This window comes from Phascolarctos cinereus, unplaced genomic scaffold (assembly GCF_003287225.1).
Source record: "Phascolarctos cinereus isolate Bilbo 61053 unplaced genomic scaffold, phaCin_HiC Scaffold_7;HRSCAF=346, whole genome shotgun sequence".
In the NCBI taxonomy this organism is placed as follows: Eukaryota; Metazoa; Chordata; class Mammalia; order Diprotodontia; family Phascolarctidae; genus Phascolarctos; species Phascolarctos cinereus.
Window position 1 is genome coordinate 86,082,845 of NW_027556180.1, and position 27,279 is coordinate 86,110,123.

General features: G+C 40.6%; 1 protein-coding gene across 1 annotated transcript in view; it reads right to left on the reverse strand.

Moving 5' to 3' along the window:
* Positions 1–2,579: 2,579 nt before the first annotated feature.
* The window catches only part of CDK15 (cyclin dependent kinase 15), a 112,752-nt gene continuing 88,052 nt past the window's right edge, over positions 2,580–27,279 (reverse strand). The window contains exons 13-15 of the mRNA XM_020970624.2: positions 22,099–22,238; positions 8,823–8,967; positions 2,580–3,232 (exon numbers count right to left, since the gene is read on the reverse strand). Of these exons, the coding sequence (XP_020826283.1) occupies positions 8,858–8,967; positions 22,099–22,238 (250 nt within the window). The 3' untranslated portion in view covers positions 2,580–3,232; positions 8,823–8,857. The remainder of the gene's footprint in view (positions 3,233–8,822; positions 8,968–22,098; positions 22,239–27,279) is intronic.

The following is a 27,279-nucleotide window of genomic DNA, read 5'->3' on the forward strand; positions in this document are numbered from 1 at the left end:
ATTAGCTAAATGATCAATTCCCATTTTTTAAAAAAAAATTCATTTTAATAGAATGAAGTTTATCCCAACTCATTTTAGAATGAGATTTCACCATAAGTCAAAGTTCTAGTCTTTTCGCTGAGTCTATTGAAATGTCAAACTTTCCACCGAATCCTAGAATCCTAGCCCCGCCTCCCAGTCAGGTCAGGGATTGCCTCTATGCCATTCCTGACTGATGGTCCTCCAGACTCTGCTTGAATGAGGGGCTCACAAAGCAACCCATTCCATTTTCAGACAAGTCTTTTTTAGAAGCAGTATGAGAGGAAACATGGCATAACCTGGAAGACAAGCTTAAGTCCTGCCTGGGATACATATATTAGCTGTGTGAGCATAGAAGAGTCACTTAACCTCTCAGTGCTCCAGGAAACTCTACTAGTCACATATGAGTTGCTAACCTGCATTAGTGGAGGGAGTTTCCCAACTGGAAATCACAAATCCACCCCTACCCCGTTTCTCCCCATAGAACGTTCTTCCTTCTTTAAATTAAGCTAAAATTTTCCTCCTTGACTTATTTACCATTAAGTCTTAGTTCTTCTCCCCTGGAGCTACACAATATACATCTAATCCTTTTCCATATGACTTTCAAAGATTTGAAGACAGCTACCACATTCCCTCTAAGCCTTCCTTTATTCAGGCTAAACATTCCCTGTTCCTTTAGAAAGTTTTCATATGATATGGTTTCTCAACCTTTCAACATTCTGTTTGCTTTCTGGATTGTCAATGTCCTTTTAAAAATGTCACCCCCACTCCTCCCTGCCCCCCACACAATGAACATGATACATCAGATGCAGTCCAATCATTACAGTAAAGTAGGACCATTACTTTTCTCAGTTTGAACAATATATACTTCTATTCATGCAGTCTCAGAGCACATTAGCATTTTGCATGGTCTCGTTATTGTGTTGACCCATGTTGGGCTTGTAGTCAACAAAAACTCTAGCTCTATTTTGCATGAAATACTGTTAAGCCAAGTTTCCTCCATTTTGTACTTGTATAGTCGTTATTATTGTTGGTTTGAATTTAACTACAGGAGTTTACATTTACTCTATTAAATTTAATCTTGCCAGTTCTTGCTCATTGTTTCAGACTTCCGGGATCTTAGTGAATTTCAATTCTGTCATTTATCATATTGGCAATCTTTCCCAATTTCATGTCAACTAAAAATTTAATGTGTTTTGCATGTGTTTTTCCAATATGTTGATAAAAAGGTTGAACATGACAGGGCCAAGGACAGAGTCTTCAGTATGCCACTATATACCTCTTTCCAAGATGACATCAGCCTATTAACACTGCATGTACAATCATTTAACCAGGTACCCAATCAATTTAACTATGCATTTATCAATTAACAAGCCCAGTCAGGAAACATTTATTAAGCACCTACTCTGTGCCAAGATTTAATCATTCCTTCTTGGAATGATTAAACAAGATACACTGAATACCATGGAAGGCTTTGTCAAATGGCTTCCCAAAATATAGATCTGCTATATATTTAGGATGTCCCCCTTAGTTCTGATATTCTGTCTAGTCCAGCCCCTTTCTTTTATTGAAAGACTGCATTCATCTTCAAAGTATCTATACATTCTTTTCCTTTCACCACCTCTTACTTCCTTTGGACAATTGCTAAAGTTTTTATTCTTTTTAAACTAGTTTTATTTTGTTTTTCTAAGGACATGTTGAATTCTCTGGCTTCCTGGATATTACATTTCCACAAGTAAAGAATACGGTCTCTGATGTCAAAGAATCTCAGCTCAAATCTCACCTCAGATACTTTCTATCTGTGTGACCTTAGGCAAATCACTTAAGTTCCCTGAGCCTCAATTGAAAGGGGTTGGACTAGAAGGCATTTGTATGTCTTCAAGTTCTAAATCTATGAACCCTTCATTCAGACAAATATATAAGAATACTAGCAGTAACTGAATTGAAGTTTCCCTAAGTTCTTCTGAAAGACAATTTTCAAAATGGCATTGAAATGTTAACTGAGGTAGAGTTCTCATTTCAAAAAAAAACTTTACATGGTTTAGTAACTAACAATAGAAATTAGCCTTTGTTGTTTCTTTGAAATGCATTTCTCTACCACTTCTAGGTCTGTATCCCAAAAAGATCAAGGAAAAAGTAAAAGGACCTATATGCACAAAAATATTTATAACAGCTCTTTTTTGTGGAAATTGAGGGGATGCACTTCAATTGGGGAATGACTGAACAAGTTGTGGAATATGATCGTGATGGAGCACTATTGTGCTATAAGAAATGACAAAGGAGTGGTTTCAGAAAAACGTGGTAAGACCTATATGAACTGATGCAAAGTGAAGTGAGAAGAACAGGGAGATCATTGTGCACATGATGTCATGATGATCAACTGTGAAAGACTTGGCCACTCTGATCAATACAATGATCTAACACATTTCCAAAGGACTCTTGATGAAAAATGCTATCTACCTCCAGAGAGAGAACTGATAAACTTTGAGTGCAAACTGAAGTATAGTTTTCTTACTTTATTTTTCTTGTTTTTTTTAAAAAAAACAAAACTATGGCTAATATGGAAATGGTTTGTATGATTTCACATGTATAATTGATATCATATTGCTTGCCTTCTCAGCGGATGGGAGAGGGGGTAGGAGGGAGTTAGGGAATTTGGAATTCAAAATTTAAAAAGAAAAGAATGCTGAAAATAAATGAATAGTATTTTATTTTTTTAAAATGTATTTCTCCTGATTTATGTGGTGTTTTTTACCATCAAAATTAGAGCTTGAGTTCTCCATACTTTTGCCATAATCAGTCATTTAGGATTCAGAACAAGAAAGTGGTTTGAAATTCAATTCAAACCAGAAGGTCCACAATGCAAGTCCCAAATGGAATTGGGGCAGGGAGGGTGGGAAGGCGGCAGACAAAGGCGGAGGGATGTAACCAGTATTCCAATAATCCTGTTAGTGATGGTAGAAGCACCCTCTAGGAATTTATAACAAATAGTCTTAAGCAGTTCCTTTTGTTGACAACTTTATCCAAGAAATCATCTTCCCTGGAGACTTCACTAAACTTTAGACTAATCCTCTCCTTGCCACAGGAGCTTTTGTCAAGGGAGATTGTAGGCAGGCTCCAGGAGTGACAGGACCAGCTCAGTCTCTACATTCTTTCAATTGTCAGTCTCCCATCTGTCCTGTTGGGAAATCGATCTTCTGGTCCAGGGATCTCTCTATTAAATGATAAAATGGAGGGGATTATTCAGAAGGCCCAGTTCCCATACTATCCTAATCTATGCTGATCACTGAACCAATCAGAGGCTGAAAAATCCCTTGGAATTATTAAGTGGTAAGCAAACAGCCAGCATCAGTAATCCCCTTGATTTCTCTATGTATTTACACCTAAACGTCAGAGTACTTTCTACACCATTGGTTTGCTCGTGAGAGAGGATATTTAAAATGTGCCATATCTGAAATCTAGGGACAAGGGTGAAGGCAACCCACTGAACAAGGCTAAAATCTGAGGCATATGAAAATGAGAATGGAAAGAATATAAAACTCAGGTTAAATAATAAATGAATGATCAATGGAAAGTGATCGTTTAGAACAGAGACAGGAAGAAAAGCAACAGGGCTAAGAATACCGTTAGCAGAGCTGAGAAGAGAGAGAATGAGTCATCATGGAGCCTCCCCCTTTTCCATGGTCTTCAGATTGTTATCATACACTTGGCTGCAGTAGACTATAAGAGCCTAATAAAAGAGCATGGGGAGAGGGAAACCACTGGAGACACAGATTATTCCCATGAGTTTATAGCATTGCTGATTAGCAGGCAACTACAAAGATAGGTCTGAAAAGGCTCATCTGAGTACCCCAAACCCACTTCTGGGTATAAGAATAAGAAGAAGAAATTGAAACGCTCTTCCTGTCCACCCACCTGGATCAAATTCCCCCTCACCTCTGCTTATAGAATCCCTAGTCTTTCAGAACTCAGTTCAGGTGTCACCTTGTACAAGGGGCTTTTCCTGTCCCTCCCAGCTTCTGCTGCCCTCCCTCCAAATCACCTTGTTGCTATTTTGTACATATCTACAGATGGGTGTTGCCTCCCTTCTTAAAGTTGGAATGTAAGCCCACTGAGGACAGGTGGTTTTACTTCTATTTGTGTGCCACAGTGCTTGGTATGTGTTGTTACTGTTGTTCAGTCTTTCAGTCATGTCTTGGGTTTTCTTAGCAAAGACACTAGAGTGGTTTGCCATTTCCTTCTCCACCTCATTTTACAGATGAGGAAACTGAGGCAAACAGAGTTAAGTGACTTATCCAGAGTTACACAGCTACAAATGTCTGAGGTTAGATTCACACTCAGGTCTTCCTGACTACAGGCCCAGCACTCTATCTACTGTGCCACCTAGCTGCCCATCTATAATAGGCACTTAATAAATCCCTGTTGATTAATGGATTGACACAGCAGGCTTCAACTCTCAAAACAGGTTAAAACTTGTTCTTGGATCCTGTACTCAACAAGAGTACACATTTGACTTAAAAAAAGAAACACTGACATTTTGAAAGCCTTTCCTCTTAGAATAACCATTTTTGGTAAGCTCAGAGTGATGGGGTGCTCGGGTGCTTGTGCTTGTACTTGTACCCAATTTCTCCCTCGCCTCAGTGGTTGTCTCTGACAACCACTCCCCAGCCCAAGGACACTGTGTCTAGCAGTTATTCATGCATGGGCCTCAGCACGACCCTTCTCTCTCTCCTTGGTACAGCTACATAGAGCTGGGCTGCTCAGGCCCCAGACCTCGGATCATGTCTCTGGAAGCCTCCCAATTCCTTAGTAGTTCCTGTCTTGTAAGAAAGCTTTCCCTTGTTGCAGAACATTCTCTCATCAAGACAGAGGGAGAGGGGTGCCTTGCCCAGCCCGGGGACTTTTCCTCCTTCCAGACTCCGAAGATCCATACCTCTGTCATCTCCCTCCCTGTCTGGTATACTCCCTGTACTTTCCCATCCATAGCCCCCAAGACATCTGCACCTTTGGATTACCTCATCAGTGTCCCTGGCATTTCTTTCCCATGCTCTTTTCCGTATAAACCCTAGCTGCATTCTCAGTCTCTCGCAGAATCCTTTAAGAATCCTTGCCTGATGAAAAGCATAACAATAAATCTTTGCTTGAGTCTGTGAATTCATTCTAGATGACCTGTCCTGTACTCCGGTCTTTGAGGGGTCACAACCTGTCAACCTTTTACACCGCAACATTAGGACCAGAGTTCAAATTCTGTGCAATCTTAGGCAAGTTACTTCACTTCCCTGGGCCTTCCTTTTCTTCTCTGAAAAATGGAAATGGAATTAGATGGTCTCTGAGGGGCTAATTCTATTATCCAATAACCAAGCTGTTTTCTAGGTGCCAATGAGAATATCAAGGGCTTCATTCAGCTTATGGGGTTCAACTGTCTTTACCATTTTCTTTTCCACCTCTATTTTTAAGCGTTATTACTTAAAGACCTGGCCATACCGATTATGCATGGTTATTGTCCCTTCTCCAAGTTCATAATGCTTGGGTATTAAAAAAGTCATCTGCAGTGTAGTGGAAAGAACAACATATTACACTTGGGTGCTAGTTCCAGGCAACTGCTAACGAGCTGTAGCCTTGGGCAAGATACTTTTCTCTGGACCTCAGTTTCCACATCTTTAAATTAAGGCTAATAGCTCCCCCTCACTATACTCCTAGAGTTGTTATGGCAATCAGATGAAACAACACTTTAAGCCTATACAAAGGTCTTTATCATTCATGATAATGGTCTATCTCCAGGGTATTTTGTAACTAGAAGTCTCATCTCTGGGTTTTGACAAGTGTCCGATTTTCCACTCAAGTAATTTTCTAAAGGACAGTTTTTACAAGGTTACTGGGATGCGGTTGAAACACAAGACCATCTCAGCTACAGGCAGTAGGAAATGGCACCATTCTAGGAAGGCAGCATCCTCAGAGACACTTAATCAAGATGGGCTTGGATTGGCCATAACAATGGAAAAACCAATAAAAATGTTATTTCTATTCTGTCTGAATCTTAATAGGCAGTGATAACATGGATCTAACCTAGCCACTTATCCCTGCCTCTCTGTTGTCCTCTGTGGTTTTAACAAGAGAGATCCCAGCCTATGTATAACAATGTTTTGTTTAGTGTGTCAATGAAAGGCGGTCATGGCAGCTATTGAAGTAACAACAAAACCTCTCCTACAACTCAAGCAGTTCAATAATCTCATGTTCTCCCTAAGACTTCCCAACATCAGCCTGGGAAACAAATTATAAGGCATGGCAGAGGAAAACCCCAGCATTAGAAATGTTTAATAAGAGACATAGGTACAGAAAAACCTGGGGAAGTCAGAGCTCCAGAGATAAAGGGAGGTAAACCCACAGGCTGCTTAGGAATTGAATATCTTTCCCACAGCACTCTTTTTATGGCAAATAATTCTTTATTCAGATCATTCAAGAATTAGTTTTGGTTGCAAGGACTCAGAAGTCATATTTGATTAACTTGGTAACTGCCAAAGATGGGTGTCCTAAGAGGAAAAGCTCTTAAAATGTTAGTTTTTAAAAAAAATCGATACAATGTATGCTGAAATTGGATGAGTCTAAGATAGAAAAACCAGTTTTAACCCATTTTGTGAGTTGCAATTGTTGTGTTCAAGCAATTAGTCAATCAATAGAAATTTATTAAGTTCGTGGTTACTTCAAGCCAAGTACTGTGGTAGCAGAAGGGGCCCCGTGCAGAAGTGAAACATCCCCTGTCCTGGGAGACATTCTAACGAATACATACACAGGTAGGTATATACAAAATAGCAGTGATGTGGTTTGGAGCAGCAGCTGGGAAGGACAGGAAAGGCCTCTCATACAGGGTGGCAGTTGAATTGAGTCCTGAAGAGAGACTACTGGGTCATCTCCAGTCGTCCTGATCCATATCTGGCCCACTGGACCCAGATGGCTCTGGAGGAGGAAGTGAGGCTGGTGACTTTGCAGAGCCCTCCCTCACTGTAATCCAGTTCACTTGCAAGTCATGGCATCATCTTCCTGATGTCATGGTCCTCTTCGAGAATGAAGGACAAACCATACATGAAGGGAGACTAGGGATTTTATAAGCAGAGGTGAAGAAGGAATGCACTCTAGGCATGGATGAAAGACAGGACAAAGTTACTTCCTATTGCTATCTTTAAACCTAGAGGTTGGTTTGGGTGATTTTAAAGTCTTTTTCAGCCCTAGCTTTGTAGTTGCCTACTTAGTCAGCAATGCTATAAGCTCAAGGGGAGACCTGGTGGTCTCCTCCTCCCCATGCTCCTTTACTCTTATAATCCACCTGCAGCCCATACAGATGATGACAGTCTCAAGGCCATGGCTTCTCCATAGTAACTCCTTATCTCTCTTCCCAGGTCTGCTAAATGCATCCTCAGTCTCACTGCTTTTGTTATTGTCACTATTTGTGTTTGTTCATTTGTTATTTACCCACAGCGTTACATTCCTTTGGTGGAAGATAGACAATTCAGTTAGGTCCAATTCAACAAGCATTTATTAAGAGTTTACTGTGTGCAAGGTAATGTGCTAGGTGCTCAGGACAGAAATACAAAACTGAAAACAGCCATTGCCCTCGTGGGGCTTATATTCTACCGACAGGAACAACGTATATTCCAATTACTAAGCACAAAAAATACACAAAGTCATTATAAAGCAATTTGGTGGGGAAGAGGTGGGTTCAAGTTAGGGGCCTCATGTAGAAGGTGATACCTAAACTGTACCTTCAAGAAAGCTAGGATTTGTATGTTTTCAAGGAAGATCCCAGGCTATGGTGACTTTTGGGGATGTAGAATAATATAGTAGGCCCCATTCAAATATCCCTTCTACTAGGCCTCCTAAGCCTTCAAGAAATATGCCCCAACCCCAAAGGGCAATGAGCACTTGAGGGTAAGCCTCCCAACCCTAGCATTTTTGTCATCATCATCACTTCTGAAAGACCAGGTGGTTCTGAGGGTAGCATGGAGGAATTTCTTCAAGCAGCCAAGCTCCTAAAGAGGCCCTCAGTATCTTCAGATAACTTTGCTTCCTCCAAATAGCCTTGTTGACACTAGGGGTGTCTCTTTGGAACAACTGTAACCCCCGGTGAGAGGCATCCTCCTCAGCTTTGCTGGAAGCACTTGTGCCAGAGAGAGTCCATGAAAGGGTTACTTCAGCCTTTACAAATCTTCAGGCTGATCTCTGGGAAAGATGTCCACTGGAGCTCTGAGCCAGCCCCATTAAGGCACCCCAGGAAGAGGAGGGAAAGGAAAGAGCAGGAGAGGTGGACAAGTACCTCCCTTCCCCTAGGGGCTGAAGTATCACTTGTCAAAGGGACAGACCACCTCAACCAGAGAACAAGGAAAGTCAATTCTATTACTTTGGTGGAAACACCCGGATGAACAATCTCAAAAGTACCAGGGTAAATATTGCTCTTTGAGCCCTCTGCCATCTTTTTTGGGAATGGAGCAGACAGGTTGCACATATCTCCAGGTAAAAGAAAGGGAAGTGAAACCTGAAGACAAAAGACCTCCAGTCATGCCATTTCCCATGTGACAGTAAGGAAGTTACCTAGAGATCATTGGTTATTCTACAGATGGGGAAACTGAAATCCTATGGTTCTTAAGATAATTTTCATCTTCTCTGAACCTCTACTTCTTTAACTGTCAAATAAGTCATAAGTGATAGAAGGCTAGAAAAGGAATAGGGAAGCTTTGGGCACAAAATAATGCACTGATATTTGCATTCTAAATTTTGTTTATAATAAGTAGTGTTGTGCAGAAGTCTGTTACCTGGGAGGATTAGTGATTCTTCTTTAACTCTCTTTTCACCAACACTTGCTAAATTGAGATGTGTGATGATTTCTCTGGTAGGAGGCCAGGAGGTTGCAGATTTCTGGTTTTAGTCTCACTCCTGGAACTGTAAACAAAGACTCCACTGTGGAAGAGGTGAAAGAGGGGAAGGGGAGGAAAGAGAAAAAAACACAAAGGATGAATTCTTGAAGGTTTGTTCAGTGTGGTTTTTTTTATATGTTACAATATTGTATCACCTGAAGATATATCAAGTGATAAGCTGAACTTATCAATAAATTATAACAAATACTGGAATGTCTCTCTTGTTTTCAATCAATGAATATCTATTGAGTGCCTACTATGGGCCCGGTTTTATACTCACAGTATATGCCAGATGGTACTTATTATATAACACATATAATTACTATATGATACATATAAACACACAAAAAGTTGAGTGTATTTATTACAATGTAATAGAAATATAACATAATATGAATATAATAAAACTTGTTTATTATAATATTTATCAGATTATATATTGGATATACTAAAGGATTTCACCGTTTAAAGGAATCTCCTAAGGTGCATCGTTTGGTAAAGCAAAGTGTTCTTTTGTAATGTAAATCCTGTCTTTCCCTCTCCAGTTATCTGCTTAGTGAATTCAGATTTTTGGTATGTTGGATTTTTCTAAAGCTAGGTATGGTGTGCCAGGCCCTATGCAAGAATCCGAGCTTCCAAGAGCTTACATTTTAAAGAGCTCATAACTTGACATCTTTGGCTGAGAGCAAAAGGCGGAAACCCCTATATCAACAAATAGCATCCCAGATAGTTTATTGCTACCTGCTTTTACCAAGGTCAGGAACAATCTAAAACCTTGACTGGAGAATTTCTCCACCAGTAGGTATTTTTGCAGGATTAGAACTTCTACAAATCTGGGCCATTCTACTAAACTTTAACAGAGTACCACACTTTCTAAGGAGAAGCAAGAAATACTTTAATAACATTACTTACTGAAACTTACTCGAAGTCAATTAAAAAAAAAAAGAGGGAAATTCAAGTGCCAAATTAGCTTCCACTCTACCTAGAATCCTGCCTTGGGTAGCTAGTGCCCCCTCCCCTCTGGTATGGAATTTCATCTCTGCAAAGCTGGAGAAGGGAGACATCAAGTTGCCTAGCTAAAATAAACAGTATGTCAACTTCACAGATAACTCTCTCTCTAATCAACTGGAGTTCAAATTCCCTTACAAACTTATTCTTGGAAGAAAGGGTCTCTTTTGCCTTTTGGGCTAGTGGGAGGGGCATTTTTCTCCTCTTCTAGGCTTCCCTGCCCCTAAAAAACTCACTTATGGTTGCAAAGAAAAAAAGAGAGACAGCAAACCATTATCTGGCAGAACAGCAGTGGGAAAGCAGCTAGTTAATCAAAAGGATTCCAATCCGTCTGTGGGCTGTAGCACTCTCCTTCCCACCCGGTAGAGAAAGGAAAAAAAAAAAAAGACTGCTTTGGAGCCAAGGCATAAACCTGCTCTCCTTCAGCAATCTCACAAATGCAAAACCTTCCACTCCAGTGACTCCTCATTAACTTACTGAATCTGACAGTATAATTATTGCAGCTGCTTTGCGCTTAGAATAAATAAATACGAAAGTGGGTGTTTAAAAAAAATCGAGAGAGGAAATTCAGTCATCTAGACAGTCAATAGAAAGAGTTTATTTTAAATTTTTATATTCTTATGTATTTGGATCATTTGGGGGAGAGATAATGAGATAGTTGTCTTTCAGCCTAATTGAGTTCCTAAGCTCATGGCTGCTTGCTGTCACCTCCTTTCAAACTTCACTTTAACTTTTGTTCCTTAGAAATCTGAGATCGCTGTGTCTCCATTTACTCCTCCTCCCTGCTGATAACCAGGTGAAGGCTCAGTGGACTGGAGTGCAGAAAGTGACTTAATGGGATTGAGGATCTAAATAACCTTTCACAGGAAACAAGATAATTAGATCTCTCACTTGCCTTGAACAGCCTTGAGCAGCAAGCACAGGTTAGCAAAAACTCAGAAGCAAATGGGAAATTAAACAGTATTCAAAAAAAAGTCTTGTAATTTCCCTTGTCATGTGGCGCCTGTATCGCTCACAGGCATCAACAAACATCAGCCAGAGTTGCTTAACCCATTTAATTTTCCAGAATGCACACAGCCTGATGATTATTCTGTAATTTTAGCTCATGTGTATGTATATGTAGTTTGCATCTTCAAAGCCCAGAGGATCACACAGTGTTTTAAATTGGAGTTGCTATCTAACATGGAGTGCACTTACAACTCTGACTAGGGGCACATCACCCACCCTTCCGATTAAAGCAGATGATCTTTCCTCTTTTAATTAATTAGTGACTATTTACCTTCCCCTCTAGTTCCCTCTCCCCCTTCCTCAGAGGATCAAATTTATATAGAAACTTTCTTTCTCAAAGGTTTTAAAAATAAATATCCTCCCATTACCCTTCTAGGGAGGGAAGGAAAATTTTAAACAATGTCACTGTACAGATATGGAAACTGAGGCCCACTGAGCTCAAGCTTGCACACTAAGAGGAAGTAAAGAATTCTGTTATCTCTTAAAAAAAACAGAGGCAACACAGTCCTAACTAGACAGAGAAGGTTAAGAAACCAAAGTGTTTCTTATACAAAAGGTAAGAATTTAAGTTTCAAAGAAGCATGTGCTCAGAATACTTTTACATCTCTACTAGTAAATCTTATGTTGTTATATAATGAACCCAGTAGTACATGCATACCCTGCTATCTGCTTTACCCATGCAAATGTTTGTATGTACTCAGAACCACAGTGGAATTTTCCCAAACTGTGGGTGATGATACACTTAGATGTATTTGTGGATGCACTGGTAGCATTTTACATATGTTGCCTCAATTTAACCTCACAGCACCCTTCGAGGGAGGTGCTATTATTATTCCCATTTTACAAAGGAGAAAACTGAAGCAAACAAAGGTTAAATGACTTACCTGGCATTGCATAGCTGGGAAATGTCTAAGGCTGGATTTGAACTCAGGTCTTCCTGAATCCAGGTCCAACACTCTTATCTACTTCACCACCTAGTGTGCTATTTCCTCCTCCACATTCCCCTGGTGCATATTAAGTGTGTACATACAATTCCTCTCAGATGCATGTGAAGGATGAGGGAAGACAGGAAGCAGTGCTCAATTAAAGGAACTTGTGGTCAATGGAAAACCATGACCACCTAAGCATGAAGAAAACATAAAGAAGATTCTGGACTTTGTGGAAAAAGAATGAATGAGACCTAAGAGGAGGCAGTGGTAAGGTGGGCTGTGATATCTCAACTCTAAGGCTCTTCCTCTCATAGCTTCATGGTTATCTCCATATTACAGAATCAGGTTACCAAGAGAAACAGGGCTCAATGATTCGCTTTTCTAGGTAGTTTAGATCCAGTTCTGCCTAGGAGCCCAAAGATGAACTCCAGGACCTCTAGGGCTTCCTTTTAGCCCTGTAAAAACCTCCCCAATACACAGGCCTGGTAGTGCTCATGAGATATGACCTACCCAGGTATGTGCTGGCAGCATAATACACAGCAAGTTATCCCCAGCCCATTCCGAGCAACCGAAGATTCTTGGTTATTCATTTTCCATGTTAAAGGGAAGGAATACAGTAGTGAAAATTAAGTTAAGAAGGTATATTAAGAATAGATTGTAGCCTTTTAAGGCATATATGAGTTCTAAGCACACACACACACACACACACACATATATACATCACAGGTCATAGATTTACAGCTAGAAGAGGCCATTTAGAGGTCTAGGGAAATTAAGTGATTTGCCCAAAGTACCTCGTGTCAAACACAGGATTTGAATTCATATCCAGAGCCAGTATTCTTTTCATTAGACTACATAGCCCCCAAGTATGTTTCTGTGCATGTGTATATATATACACATATATGTTCATGTGTGTGTGTGATATATATGTATACATATTATGCATATGTGCATATATGACAGCTAGGTGGCACAGTGCATAGAGTGCCAGGCCTAGAGTTAGGAAGATTCATCTTCCTGAATTCAAATCTAGCCTTAGATACTTACTAAGCTGTGTGACCCTGAGCAAATCACTTAACCCCATTTGCCTCAGTTTCTTCACGTATTCAGTGAATTAGAGAAGGAAATGGCAAACTACTCCACTATCTCTGCCAAGAAAGCTCCAAACAGGGTCACAGAGTAAGACACAACTGAAATGACTTAACAAAAGGTGTGTATACACATATACATATATTCTTCTTACTGTACCACATTGCCTCCAAGTATATTTCAGAGAGTGTGTGTGTGTGTATGTGTGCACGCACATGTGTGTATACACATATAATATGTGTTCATATATATGATACTTGTGAGCTATATCCACAGTGGAAATATTATATCATCTATTATGTAACAGTGTATATTACAGATGCACATGTGTTTATGTATACAATAAGCTTTCAAGGCTAGCTACTGACTGACCCAGACTGACATTTCTTTCCCTGAAACCAACTATAAAGCCAAAAGATTTTAAGACATAAATCTTGAGAGTTCAGCTGCAGAGCTGGAAGGGATCTTGGCCATCAGTCCAACTCCCCTCATTTTACAGATGAAGAAACTGAGGCCCAGAGAAGTTGTGACTTCCCCAAGGTCAGATAGGTAGAAAGTATTATTTGAACACAGTTCCTCCAATTGCAGAGGCAATGTTCTTTCTATCGTATCAGATCTGAAAAACAAGGGGATGAAAATAATACTGCCCGAGAGGGTCTCCCTTAACCCAGCAACAGTGAAGTATAATTCTTGAGGCAAGTAATTAAAGATGCCTGAAAATCAGGCTCTCTAATGTATAAAAGCACAAAGATGGAGCCATACTCTGCTTTGTTTATGGATGCTTCATGCTTTGTACTGTGGATAATGTAGGACTAAGAAACATGCCCTCTAGAAGCTGAAACAAGCCCTGGAAATTGAGGGGGGGCGGGTCTGGAGGAGGGGGCAGCCATGTTTCAGGACCGAGCATGTAAACTCAATGAACTACTTACTTAAGATCAAACAAGAACAAATAAATGTGCATGCATTATTTTAATTTCTATGTGGAAAGAGGGTACATTTTTCACTGAGGTAGGGCACTTGGAGGCGGAAAGGGATTTCTCATCCCCACTCCCCTCAGCAAAGGCTGAGCATAGTTCCTACTTATTTCTGTGCAGTCTATTAGCAGCCCCCTATCAGTCCAGCACAGGAGAGTAGCCACAAAAATAAGGACTAGCTTGTGGAGGATTTTAAGGTAGAAATTTAGAAAATGCTATTCCCAAGGAATTTTTAATGGATGTCTCTTTCCCTTAAAAGTTTGCATGGCATTCTAGTATACAGACATCTTAGCTGTGTCAAAAATAGTTGTTTGACTTAAGATTTCACTTTTGAAATTTGTTTTGATATATGCAAGTGCAGAGTGGTGTCTCACAGGGCCCGGTTTTGGATTTAGTATTAGTTAATGTTTTTTATTAGTGACTTTGATGGAATACAGAACACACATATTATGTTTGTGGGGGACACAGACATATAATACCAAATCTTGCCTCTCCTTATTCTTTGCCCCAACATTCTAAATGGAAAGTCACTTCTTTGAGAGGAGGAAAGTACGATAGAGTTCATTTCAGAGACTTTGATATGGGACACTGAAGAAGGCAGTAGCATCTATATGTGAAATAATACAGCTCATATAGCATTTTAAGATTTGCAAAGCACTTTACATACACTCTTTCCTTTGATACTCTCCATAACTCTGTGAGTGAGAAACTATTGTTATCCCCACTGCCCATGATGAGTCTAAGGCTCAGAGGGGCTAGAAGACTTGTCCAAGGTCATACAGATAGTAAGTGGCTGAGGCAGTATTTGAACAAGTATTTGACTCCAAGTTCAGTGCTCTGTTCACTGGCACATACCATGCCTTGAAACCATTGCTCCGTTCAAGGATGTTTCCTCAGCATCCCCTAGTGAGTTTTCTCCCTTCCCCCGTCTCTGTCATTGAGTTCTCAATCTCTATGGGACTCCTGACCATGGGATGACACCATGTTGGCAGAATGTAAAGTTAGAATTAGAATGTAAAATACCCTTACCAAGGAATGGGTAGCAATAAACTTGAAGAGACATATGTGTTCAAAAGTACAGAAAAGGAGAAATAAAGCAAGTTTTTAAGCACGAGGTGAACAATGTTAAACATGGCATAAGTGCCTGGCATGTAACAATAGCTTAATAAATACTTTAAGTATGGCACAGAGAGGATATGAAGGATTATGGTGGCACATGAATCAGCAATGTACTGCTGCTATCAAAAAAATGGAAAATGATGTTAGAATATATTAAAAGGAATATGACATGCAAGAACTAGGAAGTCATTCTTTTAGGCACAGGTTAAAAGAGCTATTTAAAGAAAGGAAAGACTAGATTTTTTTCTTCCCTGAGGATGGAGTAAGAGGAAATACGAAATATTCTAAAAGTCTTGCTGCAGTTTTAAGCCACTAGAATTTTAAACTGCACTCAGACTTTTGGGACACGCTGAATTATATAGAGTGTAATTTCCCACGTGAGAAATCCCGGTTTGGCACAATGAAGAATTTATACTCCTGATAGTAGGTGGACTACATGGCATGTGGAGGACCCATCCGTCCAGCCATTTGGCAACAATATAGCACTTACTCAGGAATGTCCCTCCTCACCAGACCCCATCAAACAAGTCTAAACTCTTGAGCATTTTTCTCTTAAGACACTCTGAAAGATCTGTAGGTTTGGTCAAAGAGAAAAGGGTTCTAGAGAGAAGGGTATGAAAATCATGCCTAGGATTAGAGAAACAGGACAGGACCACACAGAAATGAAAAGAGGCCTTTGATGTCTTTTCGGAAGACTAAGGAGCACTGTTTCAGAATCAGGTCTAGAAACCAAATAGTATTTATTGCACAATTTTTTTTTTCAAATGCTCCTGTGAACCAGGATCTGTGGTCCAAAGTGGCTGTGTTTCAGAATTAGTCTTATGGATCCAACAGTAACATCTGAAATGTTCCCTGCAAGAATGAGCCAATTCCCTTTCTTTAAGGAGCAGCTCAGTTATTCTCCCCTTTCCCTTCTATCCCCCTCCCCCAACAAAACCCCTCTCCCCCAAATCGTTAAAGAATGTCTCTATCCCAAAGCACAAGTTCATGCTGAGGGCAAAGGGAATTAAATGAAGAGGCTGAACCTGAAGCTAAGATTAGAGAGTTGTGGGGAACCTAATTTTAGGTCGTTGCTACAACAGCTGCCACCCTGAACTTCTGCCTCAGCCTGAAAGACTATGAGTGTGGCCATAAGCTGGTGTCTGTGTAGGTAGAGAAGTCCACCCAGGCCATCTGGAAGAGTAATTAGAGAGCCTTAACTTGTATGCTTTTTTGGAGAGACTACAGATAATTTCGCCTTCAACAAATGTTTCTCCAGGTGTTCTAGAGTTCAGTAGAGGAAAATGTCGGAGCAAACCAAAAGTTACAACCCCGCTTGCCCATTCTCCTGTTCATGTTTACCTTCGTAAATGCATTCTTGATAAAGGAACTGATCCGGGAATTCTGGGCTCTTCTGATTTTTTTTTTCTCATGGAAAGTGACCTCTAAAAAATGTCCTCTGGCTATAGAAACTTTCTGCAGCAAGTTTCAAAAAGAGAGCAGTTCGGAATATGGATGCTTAATGAAAATAGAAAAATAGAGCGATTCTTTAATTTGGTGAGTCCCCTCCACCCACCTTTTCACTGGGATTTAGACTAGTTTTTTTTCCTTTTGATACATTCCAATTCACAGCCTTCATGTTTTAACTTTCTCCTTCAGAGGACAGAAACTACTAGCCAGCATTCTCCAGAACAAAGTGGGGACAGAATATATTTCAAAGTGACAAGTGTGTCATCGTAGCAACCAGAATAATAAAATGATACAATTAAGCCCCCCAGTGATGTAATCCCAAAATGCCAGTAGAGGACAACTACCTTGCACAGTTATGGCTGAGGAGAGAGTTCAGAATTACCCGTGAATACTTCTGCGGTCTTTGGACCTTCCTGACAGTTGACTTATTCAGTGCATGCTTGTGAGGGTCCATTCTTATGACATCCTATACTTGCCTCTTGAGTATCAAACCAAGAAAGGTTTTGATTTTGTTCTCCTGTGTGTCAATTTCTATGGAACATGTTAGAATTCACTGACCACAGAAAAGCCTCTTAATATAGGTGAAACATCATGGGTATTAGAAAAAACAGGACGATGGCACCAGGCAAAAGGAATTTATCCCTTGGCAGGAAATGTGTCCTTGGTTGGAAATCCTGTCCCGGAGATGGGCACACTGGGCCAAGGTGTTGTCCTAGGTCTTCTCTTTTCAGTCTCAATTCTTTTGGACTTCCTCACTAACCATCTTAGCTGTCTCAGGCTCAGTGTCTATATTTTCCAATTGTTTGTCTCTGTCTTATCTGTCTGTCTGCCAGCCTGCCTGTCTCCCTTCCTTCCACTGTCCCTTCCTCTCTCTCTGTCTGTCTTTTCCTTCTCTCTCTGTCTGTCTTTCTCCTCTCTCTCTCTCTCTCTCTCTCTCTCTCTCTCTCTCTCTCTCTCTCCTCTCTCTCTCTCTCTCTCTCTCAGCACTAGCCCTTTCATCTCCTCCCTTGGGGATTTGAGATGTCACTGCAGGAAGTGCTTGTCGGCCTCTCAGGCAGCAGCAGAGCCCCGTGGCTTTGACAAACCTCATTTAATTGGGAGGAAGCCAGGAGGGTTTGAAAGAACTGAAACATCCACGAAACTCCTTTTATCAGGCATAATTTAAACTCTGCATGGAAAAACCCCTATATGTATAAAGAAAAGTCAACTTCCCTCCCGCTGTGAGTGCTCCTCTCCTCCCCCCCAGCACAGGCAGGCTCCTTCGAGATTCCATCTTTTCATTTTTCTAAAAGTGTCAAAGTAGATTTGTGCTCTGTGGCTGGGTGAACAGAAAGGGAAATGCAGATCTCTCTCTCCCTCTCTCTCTCTCTCTCTCTCTCTCTCTCTCTCTCTCTCTCTCTCTCTCTCTCATCTCTCTCTCTCTCTCTCTGGGTCTTTTTCTCTCTCTCCCATTCTATCTCTCCTCTCTTTCATCTCTCTCTATCTCTGCTTCTTTCTCTACCTCTGTCTGTATGTCTGTCTCTTCCCCATTTCCTCTATGTCTGTCTGATCTCTGTCTCGCTGGGTCTTTTTCTCTCTCCCCCTCCGTCTGTCTCTCCTCTTTTTCTTTCATCTGTCTCTGTCTCTGTCTCTCTCTGCATGTCTATCTCTCCCCCCTTTCCATCTGTCTGTTACTCCATTTTTCTCTCTGTCTCTGTCTTTCTGGCTTTCTCCCCCGTCTATGTTTCTGTCTTTCTCTGTCTCTCTCTATCTCTGTCTCTCCCCCTTTTCCTTAGTCTGTTTCTGTCTGTTACTATCTATCTGTTTCTTTCTGTCTCTGTCTGTCTGCCTCTCTTTATCTCCCTCTGTCTCCGTTTCTGTCTCTGTCTCTTTCTCTCTGTCTGTATGTCTGTCTCTCCCCCTTTTACTCTATCTCTGTCTCTGTCTTTCCCTCTCTCTGTCTGTCTCTCTGCCTACCTGTCTGTTTCTCTTTGTCTGTCTCTTCTTTCTCTGCCTCTGTCTCTCTCTGGTGAATGAACGTATACCCATACACACCAGGGCACAAATGCACACACTTGCATACAGGTGGGCATGAGCTCACATGCACACAGCCCCTCTGTGAGGGTAGCAATTTGGAAGACGTAGAAACTGCCAAGCTTGGGATCTGTCAGGAAAATCAAAAAACCAAAGTTTCAAACAATGTGTCAGGTTGGACGGTGACAGTCTCCTCTTAATTACCCTCCTCTAGGCAAAGGGCTGGTGCCCAGAAAGCCCTCTTTGAAGAGCCCTGGAAGGGCTCAGCATATTAGACTAATGGGTACCAGAGGTGGGGCTATAGGGGAGAACTGTCAGTATGGACAGTAGACCTTGTTTCTCTAAACAGTGAAAACAGTACACTAGCATATGAGGATGCACGAACATGGGAAAGGGCACACCATTTGTACATAAGAACAAGAATGAAAGGAAAAACTTTAAAAACTCCTTCTACCAAATCATGACCATTTGCTCTTCCAGACTGCTCAGACTCACCTCCCTCCATACAGACAATCCCCTCCTTCAACACTTTCTCCAATCCCACCACTAATTTCCCTGAGTACTTGTGTAATAACCGTGACAACTCAATTTAATACTAAACTTTCAGACTTGCAAGGCACCTTCCTCACAACAGCTCGATAAGGTAGGAATTACAAGAATAATTTTCCCATTTTACAGATAAGGAATCCAAGGTTCTGAAAAGTTCAATGTTTATGTCCTGGCCTTTTGTGGTTGTTCATGTAAGCATTTTAAATGTCTCTCTTATTTCTGTCTTTATGTTCAATAATGATGTTGTTCAGTTGCGTCCAACTCTTTGTGACTCCATTTGGGATTTTCTTAGCAAAGATGCTAGAGCAGTTTGTCATTTCCTTCTCCAGCTCATTTTACTGAAGAAACTAAGGCAAACAGGGTTAAGTGACTTGCCCAGGGTCACACAGCTAGTAAGTGTCTGAGACTGGATTTGAACTCAGGAAGATGAGTTTTCTGACTCCAGGCCCAGCACTCTCTCCCCTGCAGACCACCCAGCTTCCCCTTGATAAGGATATCTCATATTTATATTTATATTTACAATTTACAATTTGCAAATTTATTTATGAGAACATAATGCAAGTAATATCACTTTTTAACATGGAGGTTTAAATTTAAATGGAGGTTAAGCCAATCAAAGGGACTTACCCAAGGTGACATGGTTAGTTAACTAGAAGTGCCAAGATTCCTACCTGAGTATTCTAACACTAAGTCCATTCCTGAGAAATCCAAGACTTTCTCTTTCAAGAATGGTAAGCTAGTGTCCAAGATCACTTGTTACCATACATATGTAAGTTTCTTCTAAAACCGCATTCCTGAGGACCATTAGCCCCCTTCCCACCGCCTCCCACCCCTCCAGGATCTAGACCAGGGGCGGGAATCACATGCAGCCTCACCTGAAGTGAGGCCTTTTGACTGAACACAAATTTTACAGAGCAAATGTGGCCTCAAGGCTGCAGGTTCCCCACCCCTGATCTAGACCCTCATTCCCAATGCCAGCTTAAATATTTCCAAGCCCTGGAGTAGGATGATAAAAATGAAAGATGATATTATGAGAAACAGAAAGTCATTCAGAGTAAATGACAAGAATTTAAACCACAGGATTCAATGTATATACCAGAGTTATAGATTATGACTTTTGGGCAAGGAGGGTGACTCCAACAGAGAAGAGAACAAAATTCTTTCAAAGTACTTCAGGTTCACCTTCCAAAAGGGATTCTTCCTCTTTTGCCACCTCCTCCATCCCCACCAATGTCTTAGCTATGGAAATTTAATAGCATCATATTACCATATAAATAGCTTGCATTTATTTGTTCATCCTATCTCTCACCGATGTAATAAATATGTACATAGATATACAGTAGTACTATAATACATGGAGTATTCAGGTAAATGATATTATGCCTATTATTGTTGTTACAATACAACACAGAGGTAATTAGGGCAGCTAGATGGCTCAGTGGATAGAGTGCTGGGCCTGGAGTCAGGAAGACCTGAGTTCAAACCCAGCCTCACACAATTACTAGCTGTGTGACCCTGGGCAAGTCATTTTACCCTGTTTGCCTCCGTTTCCTCATCTGTAAAATGAGCTGGAGAAGGAAATGACAAAACACTCCAGTATCTTTGCCAAGAAAACCCCCAATGGGGTCACAAAGAGTCAGACATGACTAAATGACTGAACAATAAAAACAAATTGAGGCAATGGTGGCACGGTGGCTGGAGGGCAGGCCTTGGAACCAGGAAGACCTGAATTAACTCAAGTCCAGCCTCTGATGCATGCTGGCTGTTGGACCCTGGGAAAAATATTTAATCTCTTGGCATCCAAGGCAATTTTCTGAGACTCCAGATTGTGGAAAAGGTGCTGATCTGCTTTGGTAGAGGGAGTTACCTATGCTAGTGAAATCACAGATCCAGGCTTTATTATATTTATTTGACCATATATCCACTAACACAGACTTTTAGTAAGAGCCAAGTGATGGCCTTTTCTGTCTGCCATGGGGAAATTCATCACCCAAAGACTGGCCCCCAGGGGACAAATGCTTTTCACTGCAGAAGCTAGTGAAGATTGTCTTGTAAGGCACAAAGAGGTCAAGGTGCACCAGGGAAGGAGGTACTTGCACTGAGGAAATCATGGATCCCCTACCAACCAGTCAGTGTGGACAGCAGGTGGTTAATCGATGGGGAGATAAAGATCTGGCAAAGCCCTCTTCAAACACCTTTTAGGGGCAGGTAGGTGGTGCAGTGGATAGAGCCCTGGCCTTGAAGTCAGGAGGACCTAAGTTTAAATCCAGTCTCAGACCAGACACTTGACCTTTACTAGCTGTGTGACCCTGGACCCAATTGCCTTGCCAAAAACAAAATCAAAAATAAAACAAAAAAAAACATCTTTTAGCTATGTGACCTTGGGCAAGTAATTTAACTTCTCTTGGACTTTCTTTCTTCATCTTTAAAATGGAGACAGTAATGTACCTGGATTGCCACAAAGGTTGTTACGAGGGATAGATGAGATAATGTATATAAAACACTTTATCAGCTTTGAAGGACCATAAAAAAACATATTACTATTATTTCTAATATGATTATATGTAGCTATATAGAATGTGATATGTTCAATGTTTACATATGATAGCATATGTATAAAACACACAATGTGTAAATATACATACATGTGTAGATATGTAAACACACAAAAAGGGGGTCAGAGTTTGAAAACTTGGTTTTGATTTAACCGATATCCTCAGGAAAGCAATTTTCAGGCAGCTTCCACCTCTTGCATATAAATGTATGTATGAAATGTTCACGCTGTAATTGAAAGCATGTTGAATATTATAGCTCAGGAGGACCTTGTTAGCCCAACTGCATCACTACTTTCAAATCTGATGGGATCTCATAAGGAAATCCAACAAGCCGTGGATCTTATCTTGGCTCTCCCAAGAAGGTCGATCTAGAAGGTCTCTTTCCTGCAAATTCTGTGATTCTTTGGCATCCAAAAATAGCTTGTGAGTAGGTGTACACACACACACACACACACACACACACACACACACACACACATACCATCTGGAAGCTGGCGCAGTTCAGCTGGTAGGGTACTGAAATAATCATGGGCAAGAGCTTCTTGGGCGGAGACCCGATCTCGTGGGAAGCCTCTGAGCATTTGAGAGGCCAGGTCTTCAGCTCCTGGAATCTTGCCCAACCTGGAAAAGTAAGAGAGAAAAATGAAGATTCTCTAGAGCCCAGCCTTCCAAAAGAAACATTCCTTAGCAAAAGGAAAAAAAAATCAATAAGCCTAAAAGGCAAGAGGAGGCAAGATTTAAAAGTGTGTGTGTTTCAAGTTGAACTTTCCTGGGATTAGTTAATATGCAAGTGAGAAAATTGTCCCTCATCCCTTTCTCCTCTTCGATCTCCAACCAAATCCTTACCTACCCTGTTAATGAGATGAAGGAAGGTGTTCAGAAGCTTTATTCTTTTATTTCATTTTGTTTCCCCATGTCTCTGGGCACTGAATTGCACATAGGATTATAATTATAAAAACAGAAATCTATAATTAACCATTCCAGTGTGATGGACGCAGGATCATGCATCAGATCAGAAACCTGATTAAGTAGATAGTCCTGGTACAGGCTCTAAGGGTCAGCAGGTTCCATGTCTGCCCAGGTCAAGAACAGAGGGAGAAATCCACAGGAATCAAATCCCAGGTAAAATCTACAGTGCCTCTGAAATTCAAATCCCAGGGAAGATCAGCAATGAAACCATCTTGGTTTTCTCTGTGATGGATTAGAGGAATAATAATGAAAACATAATCATAGTACATGTTTCTACAGTACATTAAGGTTTACAAAACACATTCCTTACAGGAGGAATCACTAAACTAATTAGAACCCTGATCATGATAATACCTTGATGGTCCACATCTACTATAATTCAGCCTTGTATGGAGTTAGGTATTCATGCTTAGTTACAACTTTTGGAAGTGTGTGCTGATTCATGGATTATAATTATTTTTGTACACCCAACACTAAAGTCTGCAGACAAATTCAGTCACTGAAAGCTCGGCGAGGAAAACTCTGCTGCCTCCTGTAGTCAAAATTATCAAGCATTCATTGACCTCTGAGTCTCAGACAAGGACTACCTAGAACTAATTTTCATCCTAATGAAGTACTCTAGTAAATATACAGGTAAACAAAGGTAAAGGAGTTTTTTTATCCTAGGATTTAAAATTCTATTTTATTTTGATATGGAAGACAAATTAAATATTTTTTTTTCTCCCTTTCCTGGGATCCCTATTGCAGTGATGTCAGAAGCCTTAGCTCAAAGAACTCAAATTACATCATTTCACATAAAATTTGCCCATGAAGCTAGAGAGTTTTAAACTCTTAGTATTTACCACTTTTTAAAAAAATTACTGAACACTATAAAAGCCATATTCCAAAGCCACCTTAAGAATGACCCTTCTGTATGTATGTAATAATTTGCAAATTGATATACCTTCTCTTTCATCATAGGCTGAGTCCATAGAGAAAGGATCCCAATTTACAAATGCTAACTCATTAGCTCTTGTTATACTCTAATAGGAAGTATGCTGGACTGAAGAATGATTACCAGGACGCTGCCCTATGGGCTACTCCCACCATCCCTGTCTGTGGATGTGTTACATGCAAGGTTCAATTTAACAGGTGGCTTGGGGAAACTGCAGCCAAGAGTGTAGAAATAGTTCTATCTTATATACTTATCTGGCATTTTTTGTATTATATTTATTACCACGTTAGGTGAAGGAGCATTGGAGATGGTATATACTATGCTGCAACCTTGGACACCCTTCTCTTGCATAGATGGCCCTCAGAGAAGCTATAGCAAAAAAGTTCAAAGTCCTCTGTGGGTCCCTAGCCACTCAAGATCTCCCTATCTAAAGAGGTATTTATTTTTACTCAGCCAGAGGGCACAATTACTTCAAAGCCAAAGCAAGGTCATTAAAAAAATAAAAACACAGTAAGAAAAATATTGCTGGGATGTTGCCCCCATGAGCTGGGGGCACACGTGCACACATATACTTATACCATCCATAGATGGGAACTGCGGACATACCTTGCAGATATGCATGGAGAAGCAAACACAAAGAGAACACGTGTGGCTGAATACCATATGTGAGAGACAGCCGTGCTTTAGATGCTGGCGGGCCACTAACGTCTTCTTGCAGCCACTTAGGTTTCCAAAAGGTAAGTTAATATCTACAGGTGCTCTAAAAATTGTGTGAGAGTCTTAGCCCCCTTTTTGCCACCATCTGCTATCATCACTGCAGAAGCAGGTGGAGATCTCACAGAACAACTGGCCATTTTGTAACTGATTGATTGACTTAATCCTCTTATTTTCCCCACCACTATTCACAGTGCTCTGCATAAGGGATGGGATAGTACTGGAATTGTGATTTCATAGGTGAAGGAGCTCTCCATATGGAATTTACCTTTTCTATAACTTCTGGTTGAGAAAACTCTACTGATACAGTGGCATTTTATAATCTTAGAGCACTGAAAAGTTAAGTTACTTTCCCAGGATCACACAGCCAGTGTATGTTAGATTTAGAATTTGAACCCAGGTCCTTGTGACTTTGGGATTGCCGCTCCATCCACTAGGCCTCAATAGTTCTCTGCAAGGGCTTAATACACATTTGCTGCCTTGAATTTCTGAAATCAGGTTCAAAGTTTTCTGGTTTCTTTGTGTTTTTCCTGGGCAGGTGAAAAAAAAAAAGTAATGCAATCTAGCAAGTTACGCTGAGTCCCCATTGCTGAAATATCGGGCTGTTTCTATTTAAATGACCTGTTCAGACTCAGTTGCTCACATTCCCCTTGCACAGGGTTCAGTGTTTGGAGGACTTCTGCAGGACATTTTAAGATGATGGAAGTGATCACAGAGTTCTTTGGATCCAGTCTTCAGTGAAACTCAGGCATGGAGATTGGTTGTGAGGATTTTTTTCTTTTTTTAAAAAGTTAATTCATTTATTTATTTGTTTGTTTGTTTATTTTTGAGGCTCATTTTCCATCTGGAACTACAATGACCACAGCCATTCCACTGAGCACTAATCAAATTGGAAAAGGTTACTTCACACATCCTCAGCTCCCTGGCTTTTTTAGAACACAAATAAGAATGTTCTCTGTACAACTAGAGCCCCAACTCGATTTCCTCTTGTTCAATTCCATGCCTCTCCTTTGACTCTACCCTTCAAGATAACCCACTGGATTTTTTCCCTTTTATTTATTTATTTGTTTGCTTATTTATTTTTTAGGCAATTGGGGTTAAGTGACTTGCCCAGAGTCACATAGCTAGTAAGATTCTTTGCCTTTTAAAGAAGAAGCAAGGTGCCATAAGAGTAGGTCATCTGATTCGCCCCAAGGGGGTCAGTATTATTCTATGTTTTGTAAATACACAGGTTTGTTCAATCTGATTTAAAGGAAAGATGGCTGCCCCTTTCTTATAGAGATTATTCCATAACTTGATCAAAACTCCCTGAAAGGCAGCCCTAAAATCCAGAGGGCCTTTTTTTGATTTCAGACCATTTTTAGGTGATAGATCACCCCTGCCTTTGTATCTTTCATTTGTTTTGATCAGACTCTCTTACTCTCATTTTCTAGTACTATAAACTTTTCTTAAATCTTGACTTCTGGCAGATAGATTATGATCTTAAAACCTTACCAAGTCAATTTCCAGACTATTATCTCTACAACCCGTCTCTCTTCAACTATTGTCTCTCTCCAGAATTCTCTGTGGGGTAAGAAGCACAACTATCAGTCCCCTTTCCACCAGCCTTTGGTATTTAAAGATTCCATTCATTCCTTGCCACTGATCAAAAGACCTCAGAGAATTCAAAAGTAGTTCTGTATTCAGGGAAAAGCTACAAAGCCTTGGTCCAGTTACTACTTACAAGTACTTCACTAAATTAAAATCCTTTTGGAGTTCACCCATTCATTCATTTATTAGACAAGTGAAGAAATAGGAGGCAAAGGGGTGGTATAGTGAATGGTATAGTGGTATAGGTATAAAATGTGGTATAGTGAAAATAATGGATTTGGAGCCAGAGTCTCCTGGTTCAAAACCCAGCCCTACCATTCTCTTAATTTGTTTGGCCTCGGATAAGTCACTTTAAAGAAAGTTTATTCTCTCTTGCTTTAGATGAAGAAGTATTGGAAATGGGCTATACTCAGCTATGACCTTATGAACTTCAAAATGTCAGCTTAAGCTTCCAGAGTCCTGGGAACCAGAATCTACAGTCCTTCAGCTATCCTCAGATCAGCAGCATTGACCCCATAGCCAAGATGCTGGATCTTACAACAGAGATGGTCTTGTCCATTGGCTATGTCAGATTCAGAAGTTAACTTGGTGGGGAAAATATTTTGTAGAAACTATCATATCCATGTATCCACTCTCCCCAGGAACCAAAGAAGTGTAAGGGAGATTGTTATCCTTGTGCAAAAGTTTAATGATCCTGGGGTGCTAATCACTGGTGATTTATATTGGAAGACATGCTAGAATGAGGGTCAAACCAAAAGCATTAGAGAAAACAACTCCTAATCCAAGGGGTATTTCTAAAAGAGAGTGGAGTTAAATTTGACAGTACTGATGGATCCCAAATTCTGATCTCGATTCTAGTGCTTGGAGATTTGGCAGCTCACTCTCCTGTCTTTTTGAAAGCTACAAGATTGCAACCTGGTGAATTCTATCTTAAATGCTCCTTCACCTAAAGTGGGAAAGAATAAACAAAAGAGAAATAAAAGCAACATCAGAACCATGTGCTCATGGGCCATATGGAGGAGGTGCAGGGGGGAAATAAAAAACCCAAGGCTTCTGTTCCTATCAGGGGCTTAACAGCAGTTCTTACTTCCTCCCTTGAATGCAGCCACACAGGAAAAAAGAAAAATGCCTTGGTCCTTAGTTCCTATTGTAAACATTCTCAGTTCTGGTTAAATATCCAATCAAAAGGGTCTTCTTCGGGTAGTAAGTGGACTAGAAACAATACCTGAGTGTGCTCTGGACTCTACATGGTGATTGTGTCAGCAGAGCACACTGCACACGCTCATAAGGACTGAGCTGACTGGCCAGTCCCCCATAACATCTACAAATAGGGGCTAGGACTAGATGGCTTGTAAAGTCCCTTGAAGATGTACCCAATTACTCAGAGTTCATTAATAAAGGGGAGGGAAATCCTATCATGTACCATTCTTTCCAGTATCATTTCAAGGAATGCGG